At 39.4% G+C, this 25,582-nt stretch overlaps 3 protein-coding genes across 4 annotated transcripts; 2 read left to right on the top strand and 1 right to left on the bottom strand.

Annotated features, from left to right (window-relative positions):
- Positions 1-811: 811 nt before the first annotated feature.
- p2rx5 (purinergic receptor P2X, ligand-gated ion channel, 5) lies at positions 812-10,638 on the top strand. 2 transcript variants are annotated; one of them, XM_028595227.1, is made up of 12 exons: positions 812-1,035; positions 2,751-2,901; positions 3,165-3,236; positions 3,366-3,441; positions 3,802-3,886; positions 4,070-4,150; positions 6,103-6,244; positions 8,746-8,879; positions 8,995-9,088; positions 9,180-9,245; positions 9,423-9,511; positions 9,626-10,638. In XM_028595227.1, the coding sequence occupies exons 1-12, from the start codon at positions 905-907 to the stop codon at positions 9,876-9,878; spliced, it is 1,374 nt and encodes a 457-aa protein (XP_028451028.1). In that variant the 5' UTR covers positions 812-904; the 3' UTR covers positions 9,879-10,638. The 2 variants fall into 2 exon arrangements, with proteins under 2 accessions (XP_028451028.1, XP_028451027.1); XM_028595226.1 differs by having other exon boundaries at positions 3,766-3,886.
- Positions 10,639-11,015: 377 nt separating this feature from the next.
- On the bottom strand, positions 11,016-13,425 carry emc6 (ER membrane protein complex subunit 6). The gene is made up of 2 exons (XM_028595228.1): positions 13,195-13,425; positions 11,016-11,812 (listed from the first exon to the last, which is right to left on the bottom strand). Exon 2 carries the CDS (start codon positions 11,776-11,778, stop codon positions 11,446-11,448), a length of 333 nt encoding a protein of 110 aa, XP_028451029.1. The 5' UTR covers positions 11,779-11,812; positions 13,195-13,425; the 3' UTR covers positions 11,016-11,445.
- A 1,117-nt stretch (positions 13,426-14,542) lies between these two features.
- Positions 14,543-25,220, top strand: shpk (sedoheptulokinase). The gene is made up of 7 exons (XM_028595333.1): positions 14,543-14,741; positions 14,846-14,987; positions 17,571-17,745; positions 17,847-17,999; positions 18,173-18,348; positions 19,321-19,521; positions 22,166-25,220. Exons 1-7 carry the CDS (start codon positions 14,604-14,606, stop codon positions 22,558-22,560), a joined length of 1,380 nt encoding a protein of 459 aa, XP_028451134.1. The 5' UTR covers positions 14,543-14,603; the 3' UTR covers positions 22,561-25,220.
- Positions 25,221-25,582: the final 362 nt, after the last annotated feature.

The raw sequence follows: 25,582 nt of genomic DNA, 5'->3' as shown, positions 1-25,582 counted from the left end.
GGTCACTATAAAGTCAATGTGGATTTACAGGAGTAGGCCTATTTATCATAAGGCTACTGCTCCACAAAGTTTTGTTAAGCTTCCAAACTGATGTCAGAAAAATTGGAATTTCATATCAGGCCGAGCATAATATTAGTATTATTAGTGTTGTATACTGACTGTATGGTTCCTGGGCTTACATACTAAGTCTAGTTTGGATGGGTTATTATTTGGTTTGATATAGATAGACAGAAACAAAGAAGATAGATGGAAAAGAAAAATATATTTTTTTTTTGTAAATGCGTGTGTATATGCATGTATGTATGCATCTGTGTCTATGCGTATGCATGTGTGTATGTGAGTGTAGGTAGATATACGGTACGGTGTATGTGTATGTAAATATGTCTAAATAAGTGAAGCATCAAATTGTTTTGTATTTAACTAAAGGATAAAAATAGAAAAAGGGGGTAGGACCAGAAAAGTTTTTTTTTTATGAACTTCTTCCTACTCCTTTTTGAACATGGGAATTTCTTATTTGAATCACTTAATAATTTTGGAAGATTGTGCTGAGATGTACATGTCCTTATTTATCTGTTATTTTAATTTTTATTATATATGTATGCATTTATATATATATATATATATATATATATATATATATATATATATATATATTTACATGTTCAAAATAAACTACTACTACACACTAATAATAATAATAATAATAATAATAATAATAATAATAATAATAATAATAATAACAACATATCCACCGGTGGTCTCACAGTGGTCTTTTTGAGGAAACGGTGTCGGTGTATCTCAGCCCCTCTCTCAGTGGGTTTGCCCGTTTTATGACAAGTAGCAGTTGTGTATATCAGCTTGAGCCTGGAGCTGCGCTCTCACTCGGGTCTACCGTGCGGGAGGAATGGCAGGCTGGGGAGGCTTCTTCGTGTCTCTCCTCAACTACAAGACAGAGAAATACGTGATCGCCGAAAACAGGAAAATCGGGATATTATTTAGACTCTATCAACTGGCCGTGCTGGGATACATAATCGGGTGAGGTGCCTCTCTCTTCTCTCCTTTAGGCATGTAATAAAGTCACCTTTTAGAAAGTGATTCACACAGTTAAAAATAGCAGAGCTCGCTGAAAGGGTTGACTTTGTGACTATTAAAGTGGCAGCGCCGCAGAGTTTTTAACTTTAAAACCAAATGTGTCTCAGGAAGAGTTGTTGGTTGGTTAGCCTAATTAATGTGTCAAATTGGTAGGACAGGAAGTTACCTCACTGAGCGATGTCACGCTGATGTAGCCTACGTAAGGGGAGAAATGATGAAAAGGGAGCAGGTGACTGGGACAGCCAGTTACTGGTTTGACCTTTGAAACTGAATTTTGTGAAAGTTATTTCAAACTGCAAGATGGTAAATGTACTGTCTGCAGTGTGGTGATAAAGTCCTATTCGGCTCTATGGCATGTAGCCTAGACCCCCCACAGCCCTGTCAGATGAACTCACGTAGGCCACACCCCTTCATCGATTCCCAATGTATTTTCCAAATGTTTGACACTATTCATATAAAAGTGGATATTGTTTCTCATACAAATGAACTATCAGTATTACGGTCGGTTTGGTCAGCAATTGTACTACTAGCCTAATAGGTTACTACTAGAGCCTGACCGATAAAGGATTTTTAAGGCTGATATCGATACAAATATTTGGTGATTTAAAAATCAGATATTCCGATATATCGGCTGATATATATTTAAAAAAATAATAATCCATAATTGTGTAATAATAAAGTTTAAAAATAAAGGAGGAACATCAAAATTAAAAGTTCTGATAAATAAAATGTATAAAAATACAAACTTAAGATATGAAACTTAAAGGGTTAAACACCAGTGTTGCCAACAGGGACTTGTAGAGAGCCCTCTGGTAGACAAACTATGCAACGCAAACACTCAGAACATGGTTGAAGGGGGTTTCGTCCGTTTTTATTTTATTTTTTGAAATATTCATTTATCGGCTATTATAAATGCCGATGCCGATTGTTTGGAAAATGCCTAATATCGGCCCACCGATATATCGGTCGGGCTCTAGTTACTACTACTTAGAATGAAGCTGAATATTTGACAGTTTAGCCACTAACTTTGCTTTGACTGTAAACAACAATTACAACCATTTATCCAGTACTTATAACTAATCATTTGAACTGTGTAGCCATTACTTTTAGCTACCTGTTAAAACTTCTGTGCTCGCTTGCTAACTAGTTTTCTCTTGCATAACTGCAACATGTTATAGTTGACTTAATGTCAATATATGGATATCTTGTTTTTTTATCACACCATAATTTCAAATTTTTCAAATTGCAGTAGTTGGATACAATCTTTCCATGTGCTACTGTACCTTATGTTCATATACACTGTTTTTATTGCCATATTGTCTGACACTTTTGCTCTTTTACTATTTTATGCTGCTGTCACCCTTAGATGTGTGTATATGCAAAATAGTTGAATAAAGTTCCAGTAGAGGGATGCATGAAATGTCTAGGATACATTTACACATTAATATTACTGCTTTCATCTGCCAAGCTGATGAACTCACTTATAACTCAGTTATAATGTGTGTGCTGTTAACCCCGGATACATGTTCACAAACAGGCTCCTCAACAAGAAGGGATAGCATATGCTATACTGATGCATCATCGCACCCATGTTGATCATCAGAAATGTCCAGAAAACTAAACCATAATAAATTGTGAGGTTTCAATGAATGTCTCAGGTGGGTGTTTGTGGTGAGGAAAGGTTACCAGGAGAGAGAAGAGGCCATCCAGTCTTCAGTCATCACCAAGCTGAAAGGTGTGGCACTGACCAACAGCTCAGAGACAGGGCTTCACCTGTGGAGTGCTGAGGATTATGTCGTACCCCCAAATGTGAGTCTATCTATCTATCTATCTATCTATCTATCTAGAAAAAAGGGAATCTTCTTGCAGAATACCAATATCGATGTCAGAGCATTCCCCAATTACTCTCCTGTCAAGGGAGATTATGAGGCTATTGAGTATCTGCTTTAGTGGATATCATTAGCCTCAGCATCTGTCTCAACAGATTTAACAATATTGAACTTCTCTGGGGTGTAATTTGTTTAACCTTTTGCTTCTCAGTCTCACTGTCTGGACCTAATTTCATTTTGTAGGGTGAGCAGGTGTTCTTCGTAGTAACAAATTACATTGAGACCCCCAATCAGAGGCTGGGGTTCTGCGCTGAGGTGAGTATACACAAGACGGCGAATCTCATTATTGGCTTTAATTGTGTTTTTTTTTTTCTCCATCCTAATATGTAAAAATGACTGTGCCAGATTACCATGTCCACAAGATTGCATTTTCATATCTCACAGAGTTTCAAGGTGCCAAATGGACGATGTCAAAGTGATGATGACTGCGTGGGGGGGGAGGCTGTCATAGCTGGTCATGGTGAGGATCATTCATTGCACTCAACTCAAAATCTGAATAGTTTTTAGATGTTAGCCTCAATTACAGGTTTACATAATATTCATCTGTGGCTTGAAATCTTTCATATTGGTCAGTGACTATCTTAAAACAATACTTTTCACATAGACCATATGAATCGCTAACGTCATGGTTTGGCTACTACTCCAAAGTCAATGCTATCAAAAAGTTATAAAATTAAAAAAAAAATGTTTAGAACAATATTTTCACTTAGATGAATATAATATGTTACACAAAATACCAAAAGTATTCCAATGTGTCTTATTTTAGCATAAACTCTCTTTTAAGCTCCACCCAGCCAAGAATCTTTGCTCTCTTCGTCAGGAATAAAGACCGGCTTGTGTATAAACAGCACTGGGACCTGTGAGATTCATGGCTGGTGTCCTGTTGAATACAGCAAGAGACCCACGTGAGACCCCTCCTCTCTTGCAGAACTTTGGAAATGTGCCATTTTGTGCTACTACACTGACACTCACCCTGATCCTTCACAGGGACCGAGATATTTCACAAGTTCTATTTATTACTAATGCAGCCTGTCAGCTCCACTTGGTTTGGTTTTATTCACACAGCTGCCTGTCTCTTTCACTTCCAGAGAGCCCTTACTGAGCGAGGCAGAAAACTTCACCATCTACATTAAGAATTTCATCCGGTTTCCAAAGTTTGAATTCTCTAAGTAAGTGGTGCTGATTGCTGGTGTGCCTATAGTGTTCAAGGCATTGTGATATACGTAGATCACTGAGTGAGCTGAAGGGGGATATACATATCCTAATGGCTGCTTTGAATAGCTTTACGGTGCAGACAGCCTTCTATTTATACCAGCCTGTGCACTCAGCGAGACAGTGAAACAGTCATCTGAGACGCCCTTGACAGCGGGCCTTCCCCTGGACAGGTGTCCGATCAGACGGGGCTAGCCCATGGAGCTGTACTGCTGCCCTCTAAACAACATACAATGCACATTAATCAACATGAGCACAGAGTCCAACATGTAAATGTGCCAGATTTAGCCATGCAGGCTAATTTTCATCTGTAGTCCCCAACAGGTAGATGGCTTAAAAGAAAAACAAATCGATAAATTACAGAAAAACAACACATATACACATAAAACAAGAACACATAAGCATAGCCATGTAAAATGACACAACCACTATTCCAGATCATGACAGCTAGCAAGTTGATGGCATGAGAAAAAAATAACAAGAAGCCTATAAACACAGGTAAAAGTGCATAGGCGCACAATTAAACACATTAGCATTTAAGCACAGACAAAAGCACCAAGCACCTACTGTAAGCACATGCCGAAACACTACTAGTAGTGACAAACACATGATTCCGGATTATGGCAGCATATTTGATTTGTCAATAACCAAGGTTTTATGGATTCTAAGGATTTGTCATCTGTTCAAGTCCTGCAGGAAAGCTCAGAGTTGCCACAAGCTGCAGCTAATTCATCAGTCGGGATCTTATTCTAATTACAAAGCCATCTCTCATATGTTTCCTCACTAATCTTCATATGCTTATACTTAACGGTGATTGCCTGGTAATGCAAATCCCTCTTAATGGGTGTTACTCAAAATGGCTGGCAACACTACACGATTTACAGTGTGATCCCTCCAGTTACACTCTAAGCCAGCGGGTGTAATGGTGTAGCTTGATTGACATACACATACTGTGTATATATATATGCTGCTGTTGGGTATGTATGTGTAGAGGGAAACTTTCAAGCAAAGGTGAAGACCTTCACTCAAAATCCAAATAATCAAATTCAGTCATGTTTAGATATCAGCTGTGTATTTTGTTGTATAAGTTCTGCATATCTAAGCTGACAGTTCCGTAAGAAATAATAATATTAAGCTCCAAGTAAGAGATTGTAAAAGACGGTGCTAGAGCTGAGCCCCTTTCCTTTCACACATGCACTGCAAACCTGAAAAAAGATTAAGCAGTAATGGTGTCTAAGATAAGCATCGAAAGGTCAAATATGACAATATGAGAAGTTGAGAGAATTCTGTGACTCTGAATTGGCAGGACCAGTTGTCTCTTAGTCTGTTTCCGTCTCTCCAGCACTACTTCTGCCACACGTGACAACCTGATCACTCCAACTTCTAACTCCTGTGGAAGGCTTACATGTTTTTTTCCTGAAAGGTTAAGAAAGAGTCTTAATAAGGCATTAGCTCCCCTGGAAATTTGTGAAATTTTGTGTGTTCTCTAGTGGCATGCATGCTATTCTTGCCATCACCATCAAAGAATGACGATGCCATATCAAAAACTTCACTCACATGAACTCAAAGATCAGAAAAAACTAACTTCCTTACTCCCACTTTGTCTGGGTGCCGACTAACTCTGCAGAGTATGCTGTGCCCTGCTTTAGTCGGCTGTATTGTATCATACTGTGGTGAGGATGATGGTTTTGATAGGAGGTTTGATGTGGTCATTAACTGATTATATAGCAGATGTGCTGACATAAAAGCAAGGCACGTGCAAAAGAAAGTAAGCTCACCAAAAGCCATGGTATATTTAACACACTGGATAAACTAAACAATACCAATGTGAAATAAGACTGTTTTCCATAATTCCTGAAAATCGTACATATGATACATGTGCTAAATGTCTGCTGTATTTGCCTGTTAGGTCCAATGTTCTTGAAACATTAGATAACAGCTACCTGAAAAGATGCTCCTACGACAGAGAGAACCACCTGTACTGTCCCATCTTCCGCCTCGGAGATCTGGTCAGCTGGACTGGGTATGACTTCCAGGACATGGCTGCTAAGGTACACAGTTGAATAATGTGATAATAGACCTTTTTCACGGCAGACATGTTGACATGTCATAGTAGAAAAAGCACAGGTGTATTATAAACCATTACTGATGGCTGCATTCCACTTAGGAGAGGTCCTGGTATTGTGCATGCTGACTCACTGATATAACTTACTGGGACACTTACTGGATGGAATTGAGCCATTGTTAAGGTTATCAGTTTCAGCTGTGATTTTCCTACTATGACAAGTCAAAATGTCTGCTATGAAAAAGGCCCTTAAGACTGTATGTGGGAGTAGGGCTGAACGATTAATTGCATTTGCAATAATATCGCAATGTTAAAATTTGACTGCGAAGGCTGCGATTTGGTCCCGTGACTCGCGAGAGCAAATCAGTCCGCACTTACTTAGCGCGCTAACGCTACGCTGTACCTTGAGCAGATTTAAAACAACTCTGAGTTGTAGTTTAAAACTTTTACAGTCATTTTAATAAAATGACGGGTTTTATTCGGGCTCGACTCCATACATGCAGTTAATGGATACAGGCACGCAGAACTGAAGGCTCGGTTAGCAACGATTAGCGGTTAGCTCCAGTTAGCTAGCTCCGTAATAAAGATATGGAGTGGAGGAGACTGCCGCGGAGAGGGGTAACAACCAAACTCTGATAAATGACGTTCGAGGAGCTTTCACAGCAGCGTGACTGCGTTGTTTCAACAGTTTTATTAGTACAGTTAATCCCATGGCAAGACCAGCAGCAGCATGCTACACCAAATGTAACGATTGCCTCTCTGAGCAAGTGCAACGTTGACGCTGTCATGCACGCAACTTTATGAGGGGAGTGAGGGGCTGGACTCTGGAGGCAGCTCCTCTGTGGTCCGTGCGCTGTAAATAAAAATACACCATTGTATATATATGCTAAATTTTTACTTATTTAACTGTCTAGTAACTGTCTAGTGTTTAAAAAGTGCAATCCACATGTTTACATATGTTTATTATATTAAATAATCTAAATACTACTAAGTGTGGGAAAGCCACATATTTGGTTTTATATTTCGGCAATCTCCACTTTAGTTTGTGTGATTTGTTTCTGGCTTTCACATGAATGTTTACACCAGGTTTGGTCAGTGCTGAATATATTACTGTAATTTAAGTAGTTAAATAAAAGATGTCATTCATATAAAATCATGCATCACCTAATTTCATCATCACATACAGGAAAAGAACCTCCAGGAAAGAACAGTTTGTTTAATCTATCTAATATTGTGTTGTTCATACTATACAATGATGTATTAAATGGTCTTTGTTGATTAATACAGAAGACAAAGAGCGTAAAAAATATTTGCATATTAAATCGCAATATTGGTGAAAAAATTTGATTATTTTCCAGAATTGTTTAGCCCTATGTGGGAGTGATTTCAATTAACTGGTTTCCTTCCAGTAATTTGATAATAAACCATAATAGACCATCACATTTTACATCACAGCACAGACCTCCGCCTATCACACAATGTTCTGTGAATTTTCCCAGTGGGGAATCTTTTTGATTATTCTGACACCACATGAATACAGTACTAACACCCTCACATTTTGATATTTGACTTATTGACAAATTGCTTGCTGCAAATGTAAGATAAGGCATACTGAGTGTAAGGATCCCACAGTTTTATCATTCTTCCTGGTGATGCCGCACGTCTTATTGCCTGTATTCACTTTGTCTTCCTTAAGGCTTCGGTTTTCAGTTTGGCATCCCACCACACAGCAACTTTTAGGCATTTTTCTGTTGCTTTATAGCACAGTGGTTCCCAAAATATTTTCACATCAAGGGCCTGTAAACTGACACAAATTAGACCACGGACCCCCATTTGAATGACCAAAATAATCATATAATCTGTAATTGTGTTACTTATGTATGGAATTATAGAGAAAACTAATTATTCCCATTTTTGCTGTGGAACTCCTGGAACCCCCTAAAAGACCCCTGGGGGTCCTCGGACCCTATTTTGGGAACCATTGTGCTAGCAGACAAAATTGACAAGGAGGCACCTTTACGAAATACAAAGTCAATGGAGAGTTATTCATTGTTTTCTTCTCCGTTGTGGGTGGGACTTTAATATGCTCTGTCTCTACTGTTAATGCTGACTCACTGTCACACTGTCCTTACTGGGACAGTTAAATAGAGCAGAGCCATTATTAATATGTACCCTGTGCTTTTTCTATTATGCTATTATGACAAGTCAAATTGTCTGCTGTGAAAGGCATTTTGTTTGTGAAAAGGCATATTGTTATTGGTTGTCATCTGGTTTGGTTTGGTGACATCACATAATTACCATTTTAGCTCCATCCACCTTCAATCTGATTAGAAGTCTGATCAGCCAGAGAGAAGGGTAACAAGACATGTGAATTAGAGTTTAGAATTTAAAGGAAACAAACATGAAGTGTGTCAACACATAGCCAAGAGCTGCAGTAATGTGTGAGGCTGAACTCATATTCACAAAGTGACTGTTTTTGTCCATCAGGGTGGGTCTGTTGGTATTGTTATTGAGTGGAACTGTGACCTGGATAAGGACTCTACACAGTGTAATCCACACTACAGCTTTACTCGTTTGGACTTAAAGTTTAACAACTCGCTCACATCAGGATACAACTTCAGGTATGTCCCTTCAGGCGTTCAACAAGAAATAAATCTGTCAGCCCACTTCCTCCACTCTGTTTTCTAACCCGTTTAATTTTCATTATTTATCAACTGATTTTTTGCGCCCCTACAGATATGCCAGGTATTACAAGGATCAAAATGGCGAGACCTTTCGCACTTTGTACAAGGTGTATGGGATTCGCTTTGATATAATGGTCAATGGCCAGGTATAGCAGTTTATGATTTTTCTAAGGAAAGTAGCCTACGTACATGATTCCGGTAATAGACTTGCCGTAAGTGCCTGTTATTGTTTTGCAGGCTGGGAAATTCAATATTGTACCCACAATAATTGCCATTGGTTCGGGTGTTGCCCTGCTTGGTGTAGTGAGTAATTTACTAAGATATTATGTTGATGTGACTGTGGATAATTAGGGACATCTTAAGTTTGAAAAAAATGGCATATTACAGTGCTACTAGAGGGCAATTGATGTTCACAAGTAACAAAAATAATGATGATTATCTGCAGCTTGGGAAAATCCAGTTTTTTTTTTTTTCTTACAGGGAGCCTTTGCATGCGATATGATACTGCTGTACATGATGAACACAAGTTCCTTCTACCGAGAGAGGAAGTTCGAAATCATCAACTTCAAGTATGACTAACTGTATTTACACACACGTTGATGATGAGCCTTTTTAAATCATAATTTTTCCCAACCTTGATCATCACATTCATTGGCACATTTCTCTCATAATGTATGTAACAGAAAAGACCCGACCAAAGCCAAGGACGGGAAGACAGGACACCGGGAAAGGAGATCCAGGAAACCAGCTGCAGAGAAAGAGGCCGCCAACTCCAATAAAAAGCCAGAGGAAACTGAACCAACTGCAGAGAGCCAGCTGCTTGTGGACAAACAGGGTCCCACCATTCCACGCAACACAGGACAGCGATACTCTGCTCATCTCTCTCCCCAAGGTGCAGAGCCAAGGCCTCATATCACCTTCGCTTCACAAAATTAAGTTTGCAGCAAGAGCAAGACAAATCACCTGCAGTGGTCTGCCAGAGGTGGAACCAAAAGATGGACCGATGTCCACTTCTCACCTACTGGTGAGACTGGACAGCTGGCATGCCACTAGCTTGAGTGATGCTTGACCTGACTAAAGATATGTTGGTCCAGAGAAAAGGGAATGTGCCGGTGGGCCAGGAAAGCTGATGTAGAAATACACAGAAAGGCGGTTTTCAGTGGCTGGGTCAGGGTCCAAAGCTGGGATGTGGAAGATTACAACAGATTCATAAATAATTATATGCAAAAGTGCTGTGGTAATGCTGATGCAATTAGCGGAGATGTCAAATGATTCATCTAAGACTTAAAGTGAATTGACGAATATTTGCAGATTACTGCTTTACAAATGCAAGTAATTTCTTATGTCTTTGTTTCATGTCACAGAATCAATACTTAATAGCTTTCTTGGCTGTTGATCAGACTAATTAAGCATCATTTCCAGTTTGAGTAATATATGATGGGCCTTAGTTTTTATTTTTTTGCCATTTATGGACTAAGGTATAAAAATTCCAGCAAAAATACTAGACATAGATAGATTCATGAACGAGAGTATCTATCTATATATCTATGAACCTCAAATATAGGATTGGATTAAGTAAAATAGACTGTGGATTTACATTATAAACTGTAAAATGATTTTGGCTAAATCAATTTGCAAAATACCTTCTACCTACCTATGAAAAAATAAATAAATAAAATGAAATGTGTGAACGGTCTTAATGGTTGGTATTTCAGTCATGTACCTGTTGTGACAGGAATTCAGGTGTGCTGTTGCGGATGTGTTTCCTCCTGTATGTTGATGCTGACATCGGCCATGCAATGGCTATAAACGCAACCTTATTCACAATATAATTCACTCATGAAGCTGTGGGATGCAGTCGTGATGGGCTACTAGACTGCTGCGGGTGGACAAGTTCACTGCTGATGTACTGGCTGATTGTTAATGAATGGTGCAAGACACTGAAGTGCATGGTCTCCTTTGTTCGTTCTTGCATATTTATCAAATGGTCGGTTTTGGTGGAAACAAAATGTATTTGTCATTTTTATTTCATGTCAACAAATGAAACTTCCTAAAAGACAAACTGATAACACATACAGTTGTAAAGAGGTATTTATTTATTTCGATCAGTAATCAGACTTGTTATAATTTAACCATAGTATTGTACATGAAATGTAATGAAAAGTGCTTCCACCTTGTAATCTGTTTCGATCTGTTACACTACAACCTACTCTACGACCTACATTAACATAACTGTGGTCATCCTGGTGTGAATGATACAGAGCACTGAGTGGGACTTACAGGTTAAATAAATTCATAGTCATTGCCCTGGTGTTTAGCAGGAGAGAAAAGAGAATATTTGATTCTGCATACTATAATTATTGAAAAATCCTCCATTTAATCAACAGTTCATAATGGAAGAAGTATTTTACTAATGGCCTATCTACAAACAGCAGGACAGACAAATAATTGGTTTATGTAACATTAGATGGGATTAATTCAGGGTTATTTATGCTAGGTCATGTTAGTACACATGCACCATTCCGTAGAGGAAAGTCCAGAACAGGACGTAAGTGAAAAGACCTCCGACGAGGCCCCCGGTGAAAAGCAGCCGCCGCGACTTAAAGCATTTGTTCCATCGCCGTCCGGCCTTGAGAATGAGCAGCAGAGAGAGAAGAAAAGAGGCGAGGAAATAAAAAATGAAGCCGTAGAGTCCAGTCAGCCCGAGGATGCCAGCTGTTGCTCCGGAGAGAGCGGAAACAGAGGTGCGGCAGTAGTCCAGGACGCCGGCGTTTCCCCTCACAGCTACTTCGCTGATGAACTGTGGTCCCTCACGCTTGGCTACAACTCCTGTCATCTTGGCTCTGGTCAGCTATCACAGGAAGGTGCTCCTGATTCAGGAGAGACGCAGAAACAAAAAGTACAGTTTTCAAACACTTTGTTTTACTCAACTACATTTATTTCACCCAAACGTTTATATACAGTTGTAAAGAACATGTATGTCATGGCAGTTTGAGTTTCCAATAATTAATACAACTCCTATTTTTCTGTGATGGAATCATTGGAGCACATACTTCTTTGTCACAAAAAACAGTCATGAAATTTGGGTCTTTTTTGACTTTATTATGGGTCTTCTGAAAATGTGACCAAAATCTCATTGTGTGCATATTTTGTGAAAGCACCAGTTGTCAAGCCTACAATATCGCCACAATATCGATAGAGGTATTTGGTCAAAAATATTGGGATATTTGATTTTCTCCATATCACCCAGCTCTATTCTAAAACCTTAATTGAAGGTAATCGTCCTTCTTCATTAGTCCATTCACTTTCTGTAAAGCACCAGTTCCACTGGCAGCAAAACAGCCCCAGAGCACAATACTAATACTGACAAAGAAGTATGTGCGCCAATGATTCCATCACAGAAAAATAGCAGTTGTATTAATTGGAAACTCAAACTGCCATGACATACATGTTATTTACAACCGTATGTAAACTTTTGGGCAGCAACTGTGGAGACTAGTTACTTTGCAGATCAAGATTTGAGATAATCAAAATAATGTTACAATCCAGTCCACATCCACCAGCTAAATGCTGCAGGAGAAAAAACTATTGCTTACACCCTGAAAAACTATCTCAAACCAATCCAAACATTTGCATTAAAACACATTACTGTATCAGTAACAATATTAATATGACATATAACACTGACAGGGCCATTGCTACCTAATGCTATTACTTTTGCTTTCAATATTATTAACAGTATTATTCTTAAATAAATAAAAAATACATGTTGAATGCTGGACCTTTATTTGGGAGTATTTTTACACCGTCGTATTACTTTGAATTGTTTAATGAATATTAATGCCTATTACACTACTGGAACGCAAGGCCATTAGGCTACTACATTAGAAAAGCTCATTTGTACGGGCCTAACAGTTATCACTGGGTCTAAGGTTAACGTACCTTAATGCATTCATTTCAGAGGTATTCATATAAACCAGAATTACAAAATATCAAACATCTCAATGCACTAAAGCCTCTAAAGAGTGACAAAGAGAGAAGCTGTTGGTCAGCCTTGGCCGATGTAGCTAAGATTAAACAACGTTAGCTAACGTTAGTTACTGTCCACAATAAATCCCAGTAGCTAGCTAGCTAATATCTCCCAACATAAAGCCTTGTTCCGGTGACAAAAACCATTGGTAGCCTATGGCGCTAGCATGCTAGCATTGCTAGCTAGTTCTCCTCCAGATGGTAACTGACGACAGATTCTCACCGGAAATATACGCAGGGACTCGTCAGCTCCTCACAGCGGGATTATAAAAACATAATCTGCAAGAGAAACTTCACAAACTTGGATATTAGGTTGTTTTTAAGGAATGTCAACTGATATGGCACGGAAACAGCACATTCATTCTCGTTTAGATAGCACTCCTAGGGAAGAGACGGCCATGGTCCTTCGCAGTGCATTGTAGGAACAGGGTAATGATCAGGTGACAATGTGGTGCGTTCTCAGTCAATTAAGAAGTAGGAAATTACACTATTATGATAGGGGAATAATACTTTCAAGCTTAATCACTGTTATCACACCCAAGAGAGCAAAGCTAAAAATCAAAACAGCTGGAAACAAATTTAAATTGCTTTCACTATTAAAATAATTTATTTTAATTTCTGTCCAAACGGGCCACATACGTTTTGTTTTCTCAATTTTTTCTCCCAAAATCTTAGGCCTATAGACTATTAAAACAAATAAACAATAAAGTACCATGGACAGGCAATCCACCCTTATCACAGTAAATATTTTGCCTTGTCAGTCATTTAAAGCACACATAGGCCTCAGACTAATGAAATAAGTAGGGCCTATGAATTAATTCATTCAGGTGTGCCATCAAGGCAGTGAGGGATACACAACAGACCTGGCACTGGGCTCCACACTCTAATATACTTTTAACATTGTGCTCTCTGCTCTCCCTATTGTGTCACCATTTTTTGCCTTTCCTGTGTACATTTTCTGCATGACACAAGGACATGCTCAACTGTTTCAGCCTCCTGTCCTGGCACAAATCACAAACACCCGTTGGATGCTTTCCTATAATGAAAAGTGTACTGCTGAGGTTGCTGTGTGCCCAATTCTCAGCCTGCTTATTATTACTAGTTACTTGCTCTTTCCGTTTTGTTCCCCTACTTCTTGTGTTGTCTTCCCGTCAACCTTGAAAAAAAACGTGTTTGACGCCTTTTTTTTCACAGTTTGTTTTTGCTTTTTCCAACGTTTTCAATTGTTAAATGTTTCTTCTACACATTTTCACCGCTTATTTCTATGTCCCATATTTTCTGACAAACAAAAATTGAAAACGGGTCAATTTGAACCGAAGTCAACACAATGGTTAAACATAGCCTACTTCTTGTTTTTTGGATTGAGTGAAAATGTCTCCCTTTTATTGCGTTATCCCAATGCTGATTTACCTTTCTCCACACTAGGCCTTTTCTCTCTGATTTTGATCACTTCTCTCTAAAGTTTTGCTGTGATTTGCAGTATTTTAGTGATGAACTAATCGGTTAGGAGTAGTCCCTAGAATAGAATTTCCGATTTCCTTCTTCCCCATGAACGCAGCAGGGTTGACTTTGCCTTGTTGTGATGATGCCATCAACACCGTACAGCTGAGTGCCAACGTTTCATCAGCAGCAATGTCTACCTATGTCCTGGGTGTAGATGTGGGCACCACGTCGGTAAAAGCCGTTTTATTTGAAACTGGCTCCAGATCGGTGGCTGCGAGTCACGCTTTGCCTACTGAGTCTGATATAATCGATCATAACTTGATAAAGGTGAGTTCACGTACCGCACAACTTCATAGTTCAACTCAGCAATACATTGCTGTGCGTTTGATCCGAGTGTAACGTTAACCTGGCTACGTGTCCGTGCCGCGCAGGCGAAAGAGCAGGAAAGTGGCCGGATCATAGACACTCTGAACCGGTGCCTCGGCCTGCTGCCCAGAGACAAACTCCAGCATGTCATCCGCATCGGGCTGTCCGGACAGATGCACGGAGTTCTATTCTGGAAAGCAAAGAGCGGTAAGACTACTACCTGGCTGCCTGCTGCAGGCACGCACGCACGCTGTTGCATTTCACAAGGTGTACTAAATTGTGAAGCAACGGCTGTGAACATGTTTGAGCAGGAAATACACTTGTATCTTTTTGAACTGTTAGTTCAGTTCAGTTCAATTTTATTTATATAGCACGTTTAAAAACAACCTCAGTTGACCAAAGTGCTCAACGTGCTCCAAAAGCAACGAGACAATAAACACAAACAAAGCACAATGTACAATACAAAATAACTGACAGTAGAAAAAGAATAAGGTCAAGATATCAAAGCTCAACTTAAATTGAAAGCCAATGAATAATAGTGGGTCTTAAGCATGGACTTGAACGTTTCAGTGGTCCGAGCTGTTCTTACATGAATAGGTAAACTATTCCAGAGGTTTGGAGCAGCCACTGAAAAGGCTCGGTCACCTTTTGGTTCTTAACCTGGATCTGGGCACATCGAGGAGCATCTGATTGGACGACCTCAGTGCTTTGACAGGCGTGTGGACATGTAAGAGCTCCGATAAGTAAGAAGGCGACAACCCATTTAAGATCTTAAAAACAATTAATACAATTTTAAATTCAATCCTGAAACAAACAGGAAGCCAGTGGAGCGTGGCCAAAACCGGTGTAATATGGTCACGCTTTTTAGTCCCGGTTAAAAGTCGAGCTGCTGCGTTCTGGACTAACTGTAACCGACGAAGGGATGACTGATCCAATCCAACATACAGTGAGTTACAGTAGTCTAAACGGGACGTAATAAATGCATGTATGACTGTTTCAAAGTCTTTGCGTAGAAAGAGTTAAATAGAGTTAAATAGAGGACTGCCAAGACATCGTAAAGAGAGATTATTTTCAGACCAAGTTTGATGGTCCTGGCCCCCAACATGAACACACTTGTGCACAACACTTGTAATTACAACCAGAATAGTGCTTATGCAGATGAAGTAAAAAAAAAAAAAAAAAGATAAAAGAACCATGACTCTAAAATAAAGAGGGGCCCCAGTTCAGAAGAATACAGGACCTATATGCCATAAAGCCCTCAGGCTACTGCAGTGTCTGCTCTGGTATGTATGAGCCAAATTCTTCATCTCAGAAGATGGAATTTGGGTTTAGTACATGGGTTTACTATTATATTTCATCACGGAAATCCAATATGGAGCCTTGCCTGGGGCTACTCCCCTTTTTTCCCTGCCTTTACCACTCCTATAATGTAGGCTATAATATGAGGACAGGTAGCCAGAGCTCAGGTGTGTGTGTGTGTGTGTGTGTGTGTGTGTGTGTGTGTGTGTGTGTGTGTGTGTGTGTGTGTGTGTGAGTGAGAGTGTGTGTGTGTTGTGTAATAATTGTTACAGGCCTAAATTACACTGATTCTCCAGTCTTAGTCTTAGGATGCTTTTTGAAAATGGATTGAGGAGCTGGGCAGTTAAAGGTACTGAATTCTTCTTATAACTCTGACAACTGGTTGGTCCATTGTAGTTATTTTACAACTATGCTGCCCTCTGCTGTTTGCATCCAAAACCTAATAAAAAATAGGTTTGTAATCATAGTAAATCTATGCTACTGGAAATAATAATAAGACTTTATTACAGACTCATGGTCCAATGAAATGGCAGCACTACAATACAAATGCAATACACACAACACATACATACATAAATAATCCCATATATATATATATATATATATATATATATATATATATATATATATATATATATATATATATATATATATATATATATATATATATACAGTACAGGCCAAAAGTTTGGACACACCTTCTTATTCAATGCGTTTTTTTAAATTTATTTTCATGACTATTTACATTGTAGATTCTCACTGAAGGCATCAAAACTATGAATGAACACATATGGAATTATGTACTTAACAAAAAAGTGTGAAATAACTGAAAACATGTCTTATATTTTAGATTCCTCAAAGTAGCCACCCTTTGCTTTTTTTATTAATAAGGGAAAAAATTCCACTAATTAAACCTGACAAAGCACACCTGTGAAGTGAAAACCATTTCAGGTGACTACCTCATGAAGCTCATTGTGAGAACACCAAGGGTTTGCAGCGCTATCAAAAAAGCAAAGGGTGGCTACTTTGAAGAATCTAAAATATAAGACCTGTTTTCAGTTATTTCACACTTTTTTGTTAAGTGCATAATTCCATATGTGTTCATCAAGTTTTGATGCCTTCAGTGAGAATCTACAATGTAAATAGTCATGAAAATAAAGGAAATGCATTGAATGAGAAGGTGTGACCAAGCTTTTGGCCTGTACTGTTTATTTACATAAATAAATACCTCATCCATACTCTTAAAAATAGGCATTTGTGACAGTGTCTCCATATCTGAGACTGACAACGAACAGTACTGAATCTGATGTTGGATATCACCAAGATAATCTCATTCATACACACACCAAGTCCGCGGATACATTTATACACAAGATTTCTTACTACAACTAAGTGTATTAACCCGTGCAGACACGGGTTAATACACTTAGTTGTAAAGTCAGATATCATTTATCTGGTCTGCTGTATTGTTCCATTGCCCCTCTCTCGCAGGTTGTGATTGGTCCAAGAGGGATTTCTTCACAACCACAGACACCATTCAGCTGATCACCTGGCAGGATGGGCGCTGCAGCAGTCACTTCCTGTCCTCACTTCCAAAACCAGATTCACATGTCAGCGTGGCCACTGGGTTCGGCTGCGCAACAATCTTCTGGTACATGAGACACAGGTCAGCATGCACTTTAAAAAAAAAGAAAAATCCCATGTACTACTGCGCCGCTTGGTTTTGTGGTATGAAAGTGAACTTCAAGATGCGTGGTTTCACTGCAGGCCTGAGGTCCTTGAGGACTTCACAGTCGCAGGTACCATCCAGGACTATGTGGTTTCCATGCTGTGTGGTTTGGATGGGTGTGTGATGACGCCGCAGAATGCAGCCAGCTGGGGCTTCTTCAACACCTCCTCCAACCAGTGGAACATAGACATGTATAAAGAACTTCCTGTTTAGGTCAAGTACTAAATGCATGAAATATGTTCTATAGTTTAATGTGCATGCTTGGTGTTAAACTGAAATCACTAATCACTTTGGCAGTGTAAGCTTGTAATGAACTGTTGTTATGCGTAACAAGCTATTGTGGGTGTGTGTGTGCATGCTCTAGTCTGAAGGGTGCCGGCTTCCCTTTGCACCTGCTTCCTCAGTGTGTGCCATCTGGTGGCTTGGCGGGACAGACGTGCTCTGACTGGCATGGTATCCCTGCTGGTACGCCAGTAGGGGCCGCCCTGGGAGACTTCCAGAGCTCCGTCTACTCCTGCATGAGTGCGCAAACAGATGCAGGTGAAACAGGAAGTCCAGTCCTTTCACTCAGGGCCAGGATCACACTTAATGCAGTGAATCCATACAGACACTTAGACTGTACATGCACTTCAGATGAAAAAATCCATTAAGGCTGTGCCATGACATCACATCCATTAGATTTATTCTACTTTTGCAGTAGTGATAATTAGGGGTGGGTCAAAAATATCAACATGACAATATATTGTTGTCCTTCTTTGTGCGATGCGATAATCATATGCTGGCCCAAATATCGATATTTTAATTAATAAAATGAGGCGCTCTAAATAAAACTTGAACCTAAGTTAACTAGCCAAAGAGGAAGAGGTTTTCAATGGGGTGGCAGACATGAGTTTGAAAAAAAAAAAAGAAAATGCCCCAGCCACATTTAAGTCCAAAGTCTGGACCCATAGGTGCTCTATAGTTCTGTAATTTTAATTTACAGACTGAAAAACTTGTTGCTGCAGAATTGTGCTGTTTTCTAACAGTTTGGACTCGCAGTGAATAAAGAGAATAAAACCTGCACTTAACCTTTCCACGGGCATTTTCTATTCATAGTTAGACCAATATCATGATAGGATTGTGTAGCAATATATTGGTTATCGCTGAATTGCTGTATCGTGATATTATCGGTATTGTGAGCCATGTATCGCGTATCGTATGGTGAGGTACCCTGGGATTCCCTCCCCTACTGATAATGCTTCATTTAACTGTAGTTAACAACAGCAAAAGGATCAATAAAAAAGCATGAAAAATGTTTAACATTTGAATGAAAAAGACTCAACAATAACAAAAAGTACACAGCAGTAAATACCCATTTCTTAGTTTGTACTCATTATGTTTGAGCACACACAGAAAACAAATGCATCGTGGATCAGATGTGATCCTGCCATCAGTGTGTCTTGCACGTCTTGTTTGGAGCTGGTAGTTCATATGCCTTAGATAACAGTTTGTATTTTTATCCTAATTTCTCAGTTCTTAACATAAGCACTTCAGCCCAGCTGACCTTCGCCATGCCAGCTGACTTCAAACCTCCAGATTCTCCTCAGCCTGCCTCCTCCATCTCCTACTTCCCCTACTTTGAGGACTCGTACTTGGCGGTGGCTGCTTCACTCAACGGAGGGAATGCACTGGCCACTTTTGTGGAGATGCTCACTTCCTGGATGAAAGAGCTCGGTATGTATTTTAAAGTGCTCCTATTATGCTTTTTGGCTTTTCCCATTTCCTTTATTGTGTTATATATCTTTTTTTGTGCACGTTATAGGTTTACAAAGTGAAAAAGCACAAAGTCCACCCCAAAGGAACTTACCATCTCCAACAGAAAACATTGTTGTTCACAAACTGCTCCAACAACTCTACTGTAGTCCAGCCTTTATAATGCTCACCTAGCTGCTAGCGTGGAACTCCCTCATACTCTGCTTCTGACTGGCTAGTAGTCCTTACCTAGATACTGCGCAAATGCGACTCCCAACAAAGAGGGAACAGAAGTGAGCTGTCGCTAAAACAGAGAGCTCAACACACAGGGTGAAAAGAGGGGCTGCAGCAATGTGCAGTACAACAAAAATATGTTTTTTGAAAATTAAACCATGTAAACCTATTCTGATATAACCTCTAAATACAATTATGAACCTGAAAATGAGCATAATATGAGCACTTTAAGCCATGATAGTATTGTAGCTCTAGGGGCAGCAGTGTCAGTTTACTACTTTGGTTCAAACTAACATATTACAGCTATTGAATAGATTGTTTTGTTATTTGTTGTAGGAATTCCTGGTCCCCGAAGAAAATATTCCTAATGACTCTGGTGATCCCCTGACTTTTCCTCTAGTGTCACCACGAAATGGCATCTGTGGTTTTTGCGGGAAAAGTCTCAAGAACTATTGGATTGACTGCCATGAAGTGTTGGACACAGGGCCTGAAATTAACACCACGTCAAATGCGTGTGAATTTTGCCATTGGCAGGTGAAACTGTCCATCTACTGGCCTCCTTGGCGTGTAGCTAATGAGTATTGAATGATTCATCAGGTTGTTTTTTGCCACTCTTCTTACATATTTCAACCAAGTCCTTGGATTTGAGCTTTAAAATGTTGTGACACTTTACTGGGGTGAAGAGGCCACCTGGAACAAAGCAACCAACAAAAAGATGAGGACGATTCAAAGAAAAGTAAAAGAATACCTTTTATTACCAAGTGGACAGTAGGGCTGGGCAAGATATCGGTATTATATTGATATTGTGATATGAGACTAGATATTGTCTTAGATTTTGGACATCGTAATATCGTGATATGACATAATGTTGTCTTTTCCTGGTTTTAAAGGCTGCATTACAGTAAAGTGATGTACTTTTCTGAACTTACTAGACTGTTGACTGACTAGCTGTTCTATTATTTGCCTTTTCCCCACTTAGACATTATGTTACTGATCATCAGTAATGTGGACATAATAAGTGGGGAAATCTAAAATCTAAGTGTGAAGATATTTTGTTAAAGTACTACTTGTCAACCCTAGAATATCGCCGCAATATCGATATTGAGGTATTTGGTCAAGAATATCGCCCTAGTGGACAGTTTGCGACAGTGGCAAGGTCCGTGAGTGGCTGATTTACGACAGAACAAATGTACTGCAGTGACTGTTGTGTGTATGGCTCAGAGAAAGCAAAGTTAAATCCTTTTGTAATCAGGACTAAAATCTTAAAATGAAAAGCGATTAAGGACCACAAGTCATCCAAAAAACACCTACACACGATAACAAACATACAAAAGTTGGCTGGTAAAAAGCCTGTGGGGATAGTGGTTTTTAAAACCCATCTGCCACAGTGGCTGGTGGCCGAAAAAGTTCAGGCCCTGGTTGTACACACATTCATGTTCCCCTCAGGATGAATTGTAATCACTTCGGTGATCCTTTTGACTTTTCCTCTACCACAGAGATCTTCAACAGGGGGTCCTAGACCCCTAGGGGGGGTCATCAGAGTTATTGTAGGGGGGCCTCCAAATTATTGTAATTTTTAGGAAGTTTTCTTTCAAAAACTAAAATTTCTTAACATGAATCCAACATTATTAGCAAATATAAATAAGCCTTTTTGTGGAAAAAAAAAAGTAGTAGGATCCCGATCCATCTCTTTCAGCTAAGGGGTCCTTGGCTTAAAAAACGTTGAAGACTCTGCTCTGGCACCATCATCAGGACAAACTTTAATGTGTCCAATATTTTGGTTTGTGTCCAATATTTTGGTTTATGACCAAATACCTGCAAAAGCAATGACATTCGCATCTGCTGCAGCTGTGTTTAGATAATCTGCTAATTTTAGTATGCTAACATGCTAAGCTAAGTTGGTGAACAACATGGTCAACATTATACCTGCTAAACATCAGCACGTTAGCATGCTGTTTAGCATTTGGCTTAAAGCCAGTCCAGAGTTTTTTCTACCATTATAAGGCTTTGGCGCAGCACCCAAGCTGTTTTGGCCAGAACCCGAGTCAAATTAATGTAAAATCAATGTGAGTATTAAAATTAATTAAATGACTTTTCTCATATCTAATGATTGTAGTTGGTCCCCAGTGGACTTCTTAAGTAAGTTTTTGCCTTCAAGCTTTTTGAATGTTATTTATTTATTATCTAGTCTAGCTTTTCCAACATTTTAGACACAAATATGGTGATGATGATTGTCCACAATTATGTGGAATTGCATTTCTTGAGGGAGGACCCCTAAACTCTCTGCCAAATACGTGTGCCTAGTCTTCCACAAACCTAGGGAAAACACTGCATTATTTTAATTTTTTTTAATCCAAATGTTAAATTGCTCCTCTCATCTCGTCTCTCACAGGTGCGGAGATGAGTGATTCCTGTTTATATGAGAAGCTGATTCATAGCGCCCTGAATCAGGAAACGAGCGACCTGAGGGTGAGTCCCACTATCCTGGGAGAGAGGCACAACCCCCTCTGCCTGGGTCAGGTGACCAACATCTCCACTACCAATCTCTCTCTGGGTCATTTGACCAGGGCACTGTGCCGCGGAATCCTGGACAACATCACGTCCATGATGCCTGCTGAACGTCTGCAGCAGGCGGGGGTCCGCAGGATTGTGGGCAGTGGGAGCGCCATCGCCCGCAATGAGGTGCTAAGGCAGGAGGTGGAGAAGGCGTTTCCTCAGCCGGTGGTATACGGACAAAACGCGGACTCTGCTGTCGGCGTGGCCATGGTCCTCTGCGACCTTCTGTGAAAGTAATCCACGGGGGAATCCCTGTCAGTTTACACCATTAATTGTGAATTTTTGCACATCGGAGTACCTTATCAAATGGCATCGCTTTGTTTAAGAAAAGAACAATCAGAAATGCTACAACATGTTTTGCTCTCTGTAACTAAAAGCAAATGATGTGTTTGCCACGACGGGAATCAACAGACTTGTGTAAAGTGTATTTGTTTTCAGATAACCTGATACTACAATAAGAGCATAATTTATAGCATAACACAGAGGTCCCATTTTGCAAAGATGCTCATCATTTATCAGAAAGGAATCTAGTGAAGAGCAAATTTTTTCCACTGACGGCAACCATATTAGAGCGATATACAGTGCAACAACACAATTTGCTCTAAAGGACTTAAAAGCAACAAAAAAAACCATCCTGCTGTCGTTTAGCTTTACAGCTGTTTGGTTTCTGCACCAAGAGTTGAATGCGACAAGTTCATGCTCTTTCCCTGCGTTGCTGAAAGGCATCTTATAAAATCCATGAAGTAGATCAAAATCACAGCGCTGCTGGAATGCTTTGAAGACCACAGATTAAAGATCACAGACTTATGATGCATACTGTGACAGGATCAGGGCGCTTCTTTAAATAAAACCCACAGCTACTGCATGGTTCATCAGCAAGGCCAGTGAGATGAGGTGTAGCAACTATTAACACGTTAGCATTCAAGCAGAAAATAGGCTATCAAGGAAATTCCTTTTCCTCGTGTATTACTGTAATTTTCTTTCACTTCAGTCTGTCTCAGGGTTTCTATGTCGTTGCATGCAAGGAGCTGGTATTCTTTAAACTTCCATTTAGGCCTATCTCATTGAGTCTAAAAATATGTAGTATTCAAAAGTCCCCACATTAGCATGAGCCTAACATGGAGTAAGACACTTACGCTGTCAGGGGTCCTGTGTGGAATGAAAGAAAACTTAAAGCTTTAGTGCGTACGTTTTTTTTATATTCGTCAAGGTCCGTTACATTCAAGCCATTGCCAAATGAGTAGCTACAAAGCTGATTAAGACTATCAGCTCCACACAACTCTCTCTGGATTTCTTAGTATGACTGTGTTGATGATGACTTTCTCCTGCGCAGAAGCTTGAGTGAAGATAATGACCTCTTCTGAAGAGTCCACCATGTTTTTTAATCCTCCGTGTCCTCCTTGGCTACTATCTTGTGTGTGTTTGGGTGTTTGTGTGTTTGTGTGTGTGTGTGTGTGTGTGTGTGGGTGGGGGGTTATCATGTGGACGCACACCACAGTGTTGTCATTACTCATGGGGGTTGACAGAAACTACGTACTACAGCTTTAAGTTAAATATAGTTAAGACTGAGGGTGATACTCAAAATATACAATATTACACCGATTCTGTGGACAATATGAATGGACGATAGGATATTTGCTGATGTCACAAAGTCTGCCGAGATACGATTTTGGTTCAATTCAAATCAGGGTCCTGTGATCGATATGAGACAATATCACACGATCATTTACATTTATATCAACTCACTAAAAAACAAAAGAAATATTATTTGACAGTTTTATTACCAAACTCTTCCAGAAATTTAAATATAAAGTGGGAATTTAAAAAATAAAGGCATCTTAAAGGTGATATGTATCGATAGTTTCACTTTGTATCAATGAGATTTTAATGTTCATCATTAAATCGATATATATCGATCAGATGCAGTTAATATGCATCTCTAATCACCATTCATTGGACAGTTGCAGTGTGGTAAACTATCTTTGTGGTTGTTAGAAGCCTTGTTTTATTAGCAAAGTGGATACATATTCCTTTAATCGCATCTTCATCATGTCACTTTATTGTAAACTCTGTACTTTTGTATTCTGTCTGACTTTTCAGACTTTCTTTTCCAGCTGATTGGTCATTAGTGTAAATGTTTTGATCTGATTCTCTGTGCTCATTCACTGTCCCTGCTCCGTTTATCCCAGCAGATCCTCGGATTCAAACATGCTGCTTATATATTCTTTAAGTGTTGTGCCTCCAGTCTCCCTGTTTCAGGAAGGAGAGCAGCTCTAAGTTCAAGGGAAATGATTTTTGTTGTTTTCTATCAAGGTCTGGGTCTAGACTGATGATTACTGCCTGATCTTAACCGTCTTTTGATTTTAAGTCTTAATCCCCAATTTTGAACTTCTGCTACTCACAGAGTGGGTAAATGTTTTTTGTCAGTTTCTAATGTTAATTGCCAACTTTATTTTCAAGAAGACGATCTTAATTTTATCAACCGTAGTTGAATTTGTGGTGCCTCTGCTGGTGCTTTTTGTCGTGATTGGATGCTTGTTTTTAATACATATTTTTTATATGTATATTTAACACCTATTTGTTCTGAAGCTTCCAGATATGCAACTCAGTACTTCCAGATTTTGTATCAGAGGAGGGGTTGAGGCAGATCATGGCGAACCAGCATTACATGTGGAATATTTCTAGCAGCAATGTTGTTATTTTCTATAACAATGAGCAAATGCAGTTATGTTTCTACGAGTGGTGACTGTGACAAATGCACATGACATCCCTGTTATTAGTATTGCCATGTCATTCATTGTAATTGGGCAACTTTCTGTTGGAATGATTACAGTTATATGTAGTTGTTTTTCTCTCACTGGGCCATCAGTTCCCACCTGTTGTGATGTGACTATGTGGTACAAATAAATCAGATAATTCATTTTTGTCTCAAATCCTAAATATTTTTTTGTGAATATTTTAAAATTGATGTCTTCTTGAATGAGTCACATGGATTCTATTCTGGTGCACTTATACAAGTTGTGAATGGAAGGCACTACACTTGCATACAAAGGCACACTCATATTGACAAGTCCAGATAGGAATTGGGAATTAAACACAACAACAGTTTTTGTTGTTGTTGCCTAAATACTTAAACCATCCTGTGCCAATGGTTACCATCTCAGTATGTGAAGGCCTGTGTGGCCTGCTTAACTGTGAAAAAAAAGGAAGTCATCTTAAGAAAGGAAGCTGTAAGTGAGCACATGAACGCAAA

This window comes from Perca flavescens, chromosome 13 (assembly GCF_004354835.1).
Source record: "Perca flavescens isolate YP-PL-M2 chromosome 13, PFLA_1.0, whole genome shotgun sequence".
NCBI lineage: Eukaryota > Metazoa > Chordata > Actinopteri > Perciformes > Percidae > Perca > Perca flavescens.
The sequence above is the reverse complement of the archived record's forward strand: the minus strand, read 5'-3'. Positions and strand labels throughout refer to the sequence as shown.

What these genes read in the sequence shown, in the direction of transcription:
- p2rx5 (XM_028595226.1), top strand. Translation starts at nt 905, where the DNA reads ATGGCAGGCTGGGGAGGCTTCTTCGTGTCTCTCCTCAACTACAAGACA. An exon ending in TCCAGGACATGGCTGCTAAG is followed by an intron (nt 6,245 to 8,745) that starts GTACACAGTTGA and finishes TTTGTCCATCAG; the next exon opens with GGTGGGTCTGTTGGTATTGT. An exon ending in ACATCAGGATACAACTTCAG is followed by an intron (nt 8,880 to 8,994) that starts GTATGTCCCTTC and finishes GCGCCCCTACAG; the next exon opens with ATATGCCAGGTATTACAAGG.
- shpk (XM_028595333.1), top strand. Translation starts at nt 14,604, where the DNA reads ATGTCTACCTATGTCCTGGGTGTAGATGTGGGCACCACGTCGGTAAAA. An exon ending in TCGATCATAACTTGATAAAG is followed by an intron (nt 14,742 to 14,845) that starts GTGAGTTCACGT and finishes CGTGCCGCGCAG; the next exon opens with GCGAAAGAGCAGGAAAGTGG. An exon ending in TTCCTGGATGAAAGAGCTCG is followed by an intron (nt 19,522 to 22,165) that starts GTATGTATTTTA and finishes CGTCTCTCACAG; the next exon opens with GTGCGGAGATGAGTGATTCC.
- emc6 (XM_028595228.1), bottom strand. Translation starts at nt 11,778, where the DNA reads ATGACAGGAGTTGTAGCCAAGCGTGAGGGACCACAGTTCATCAGCGAA.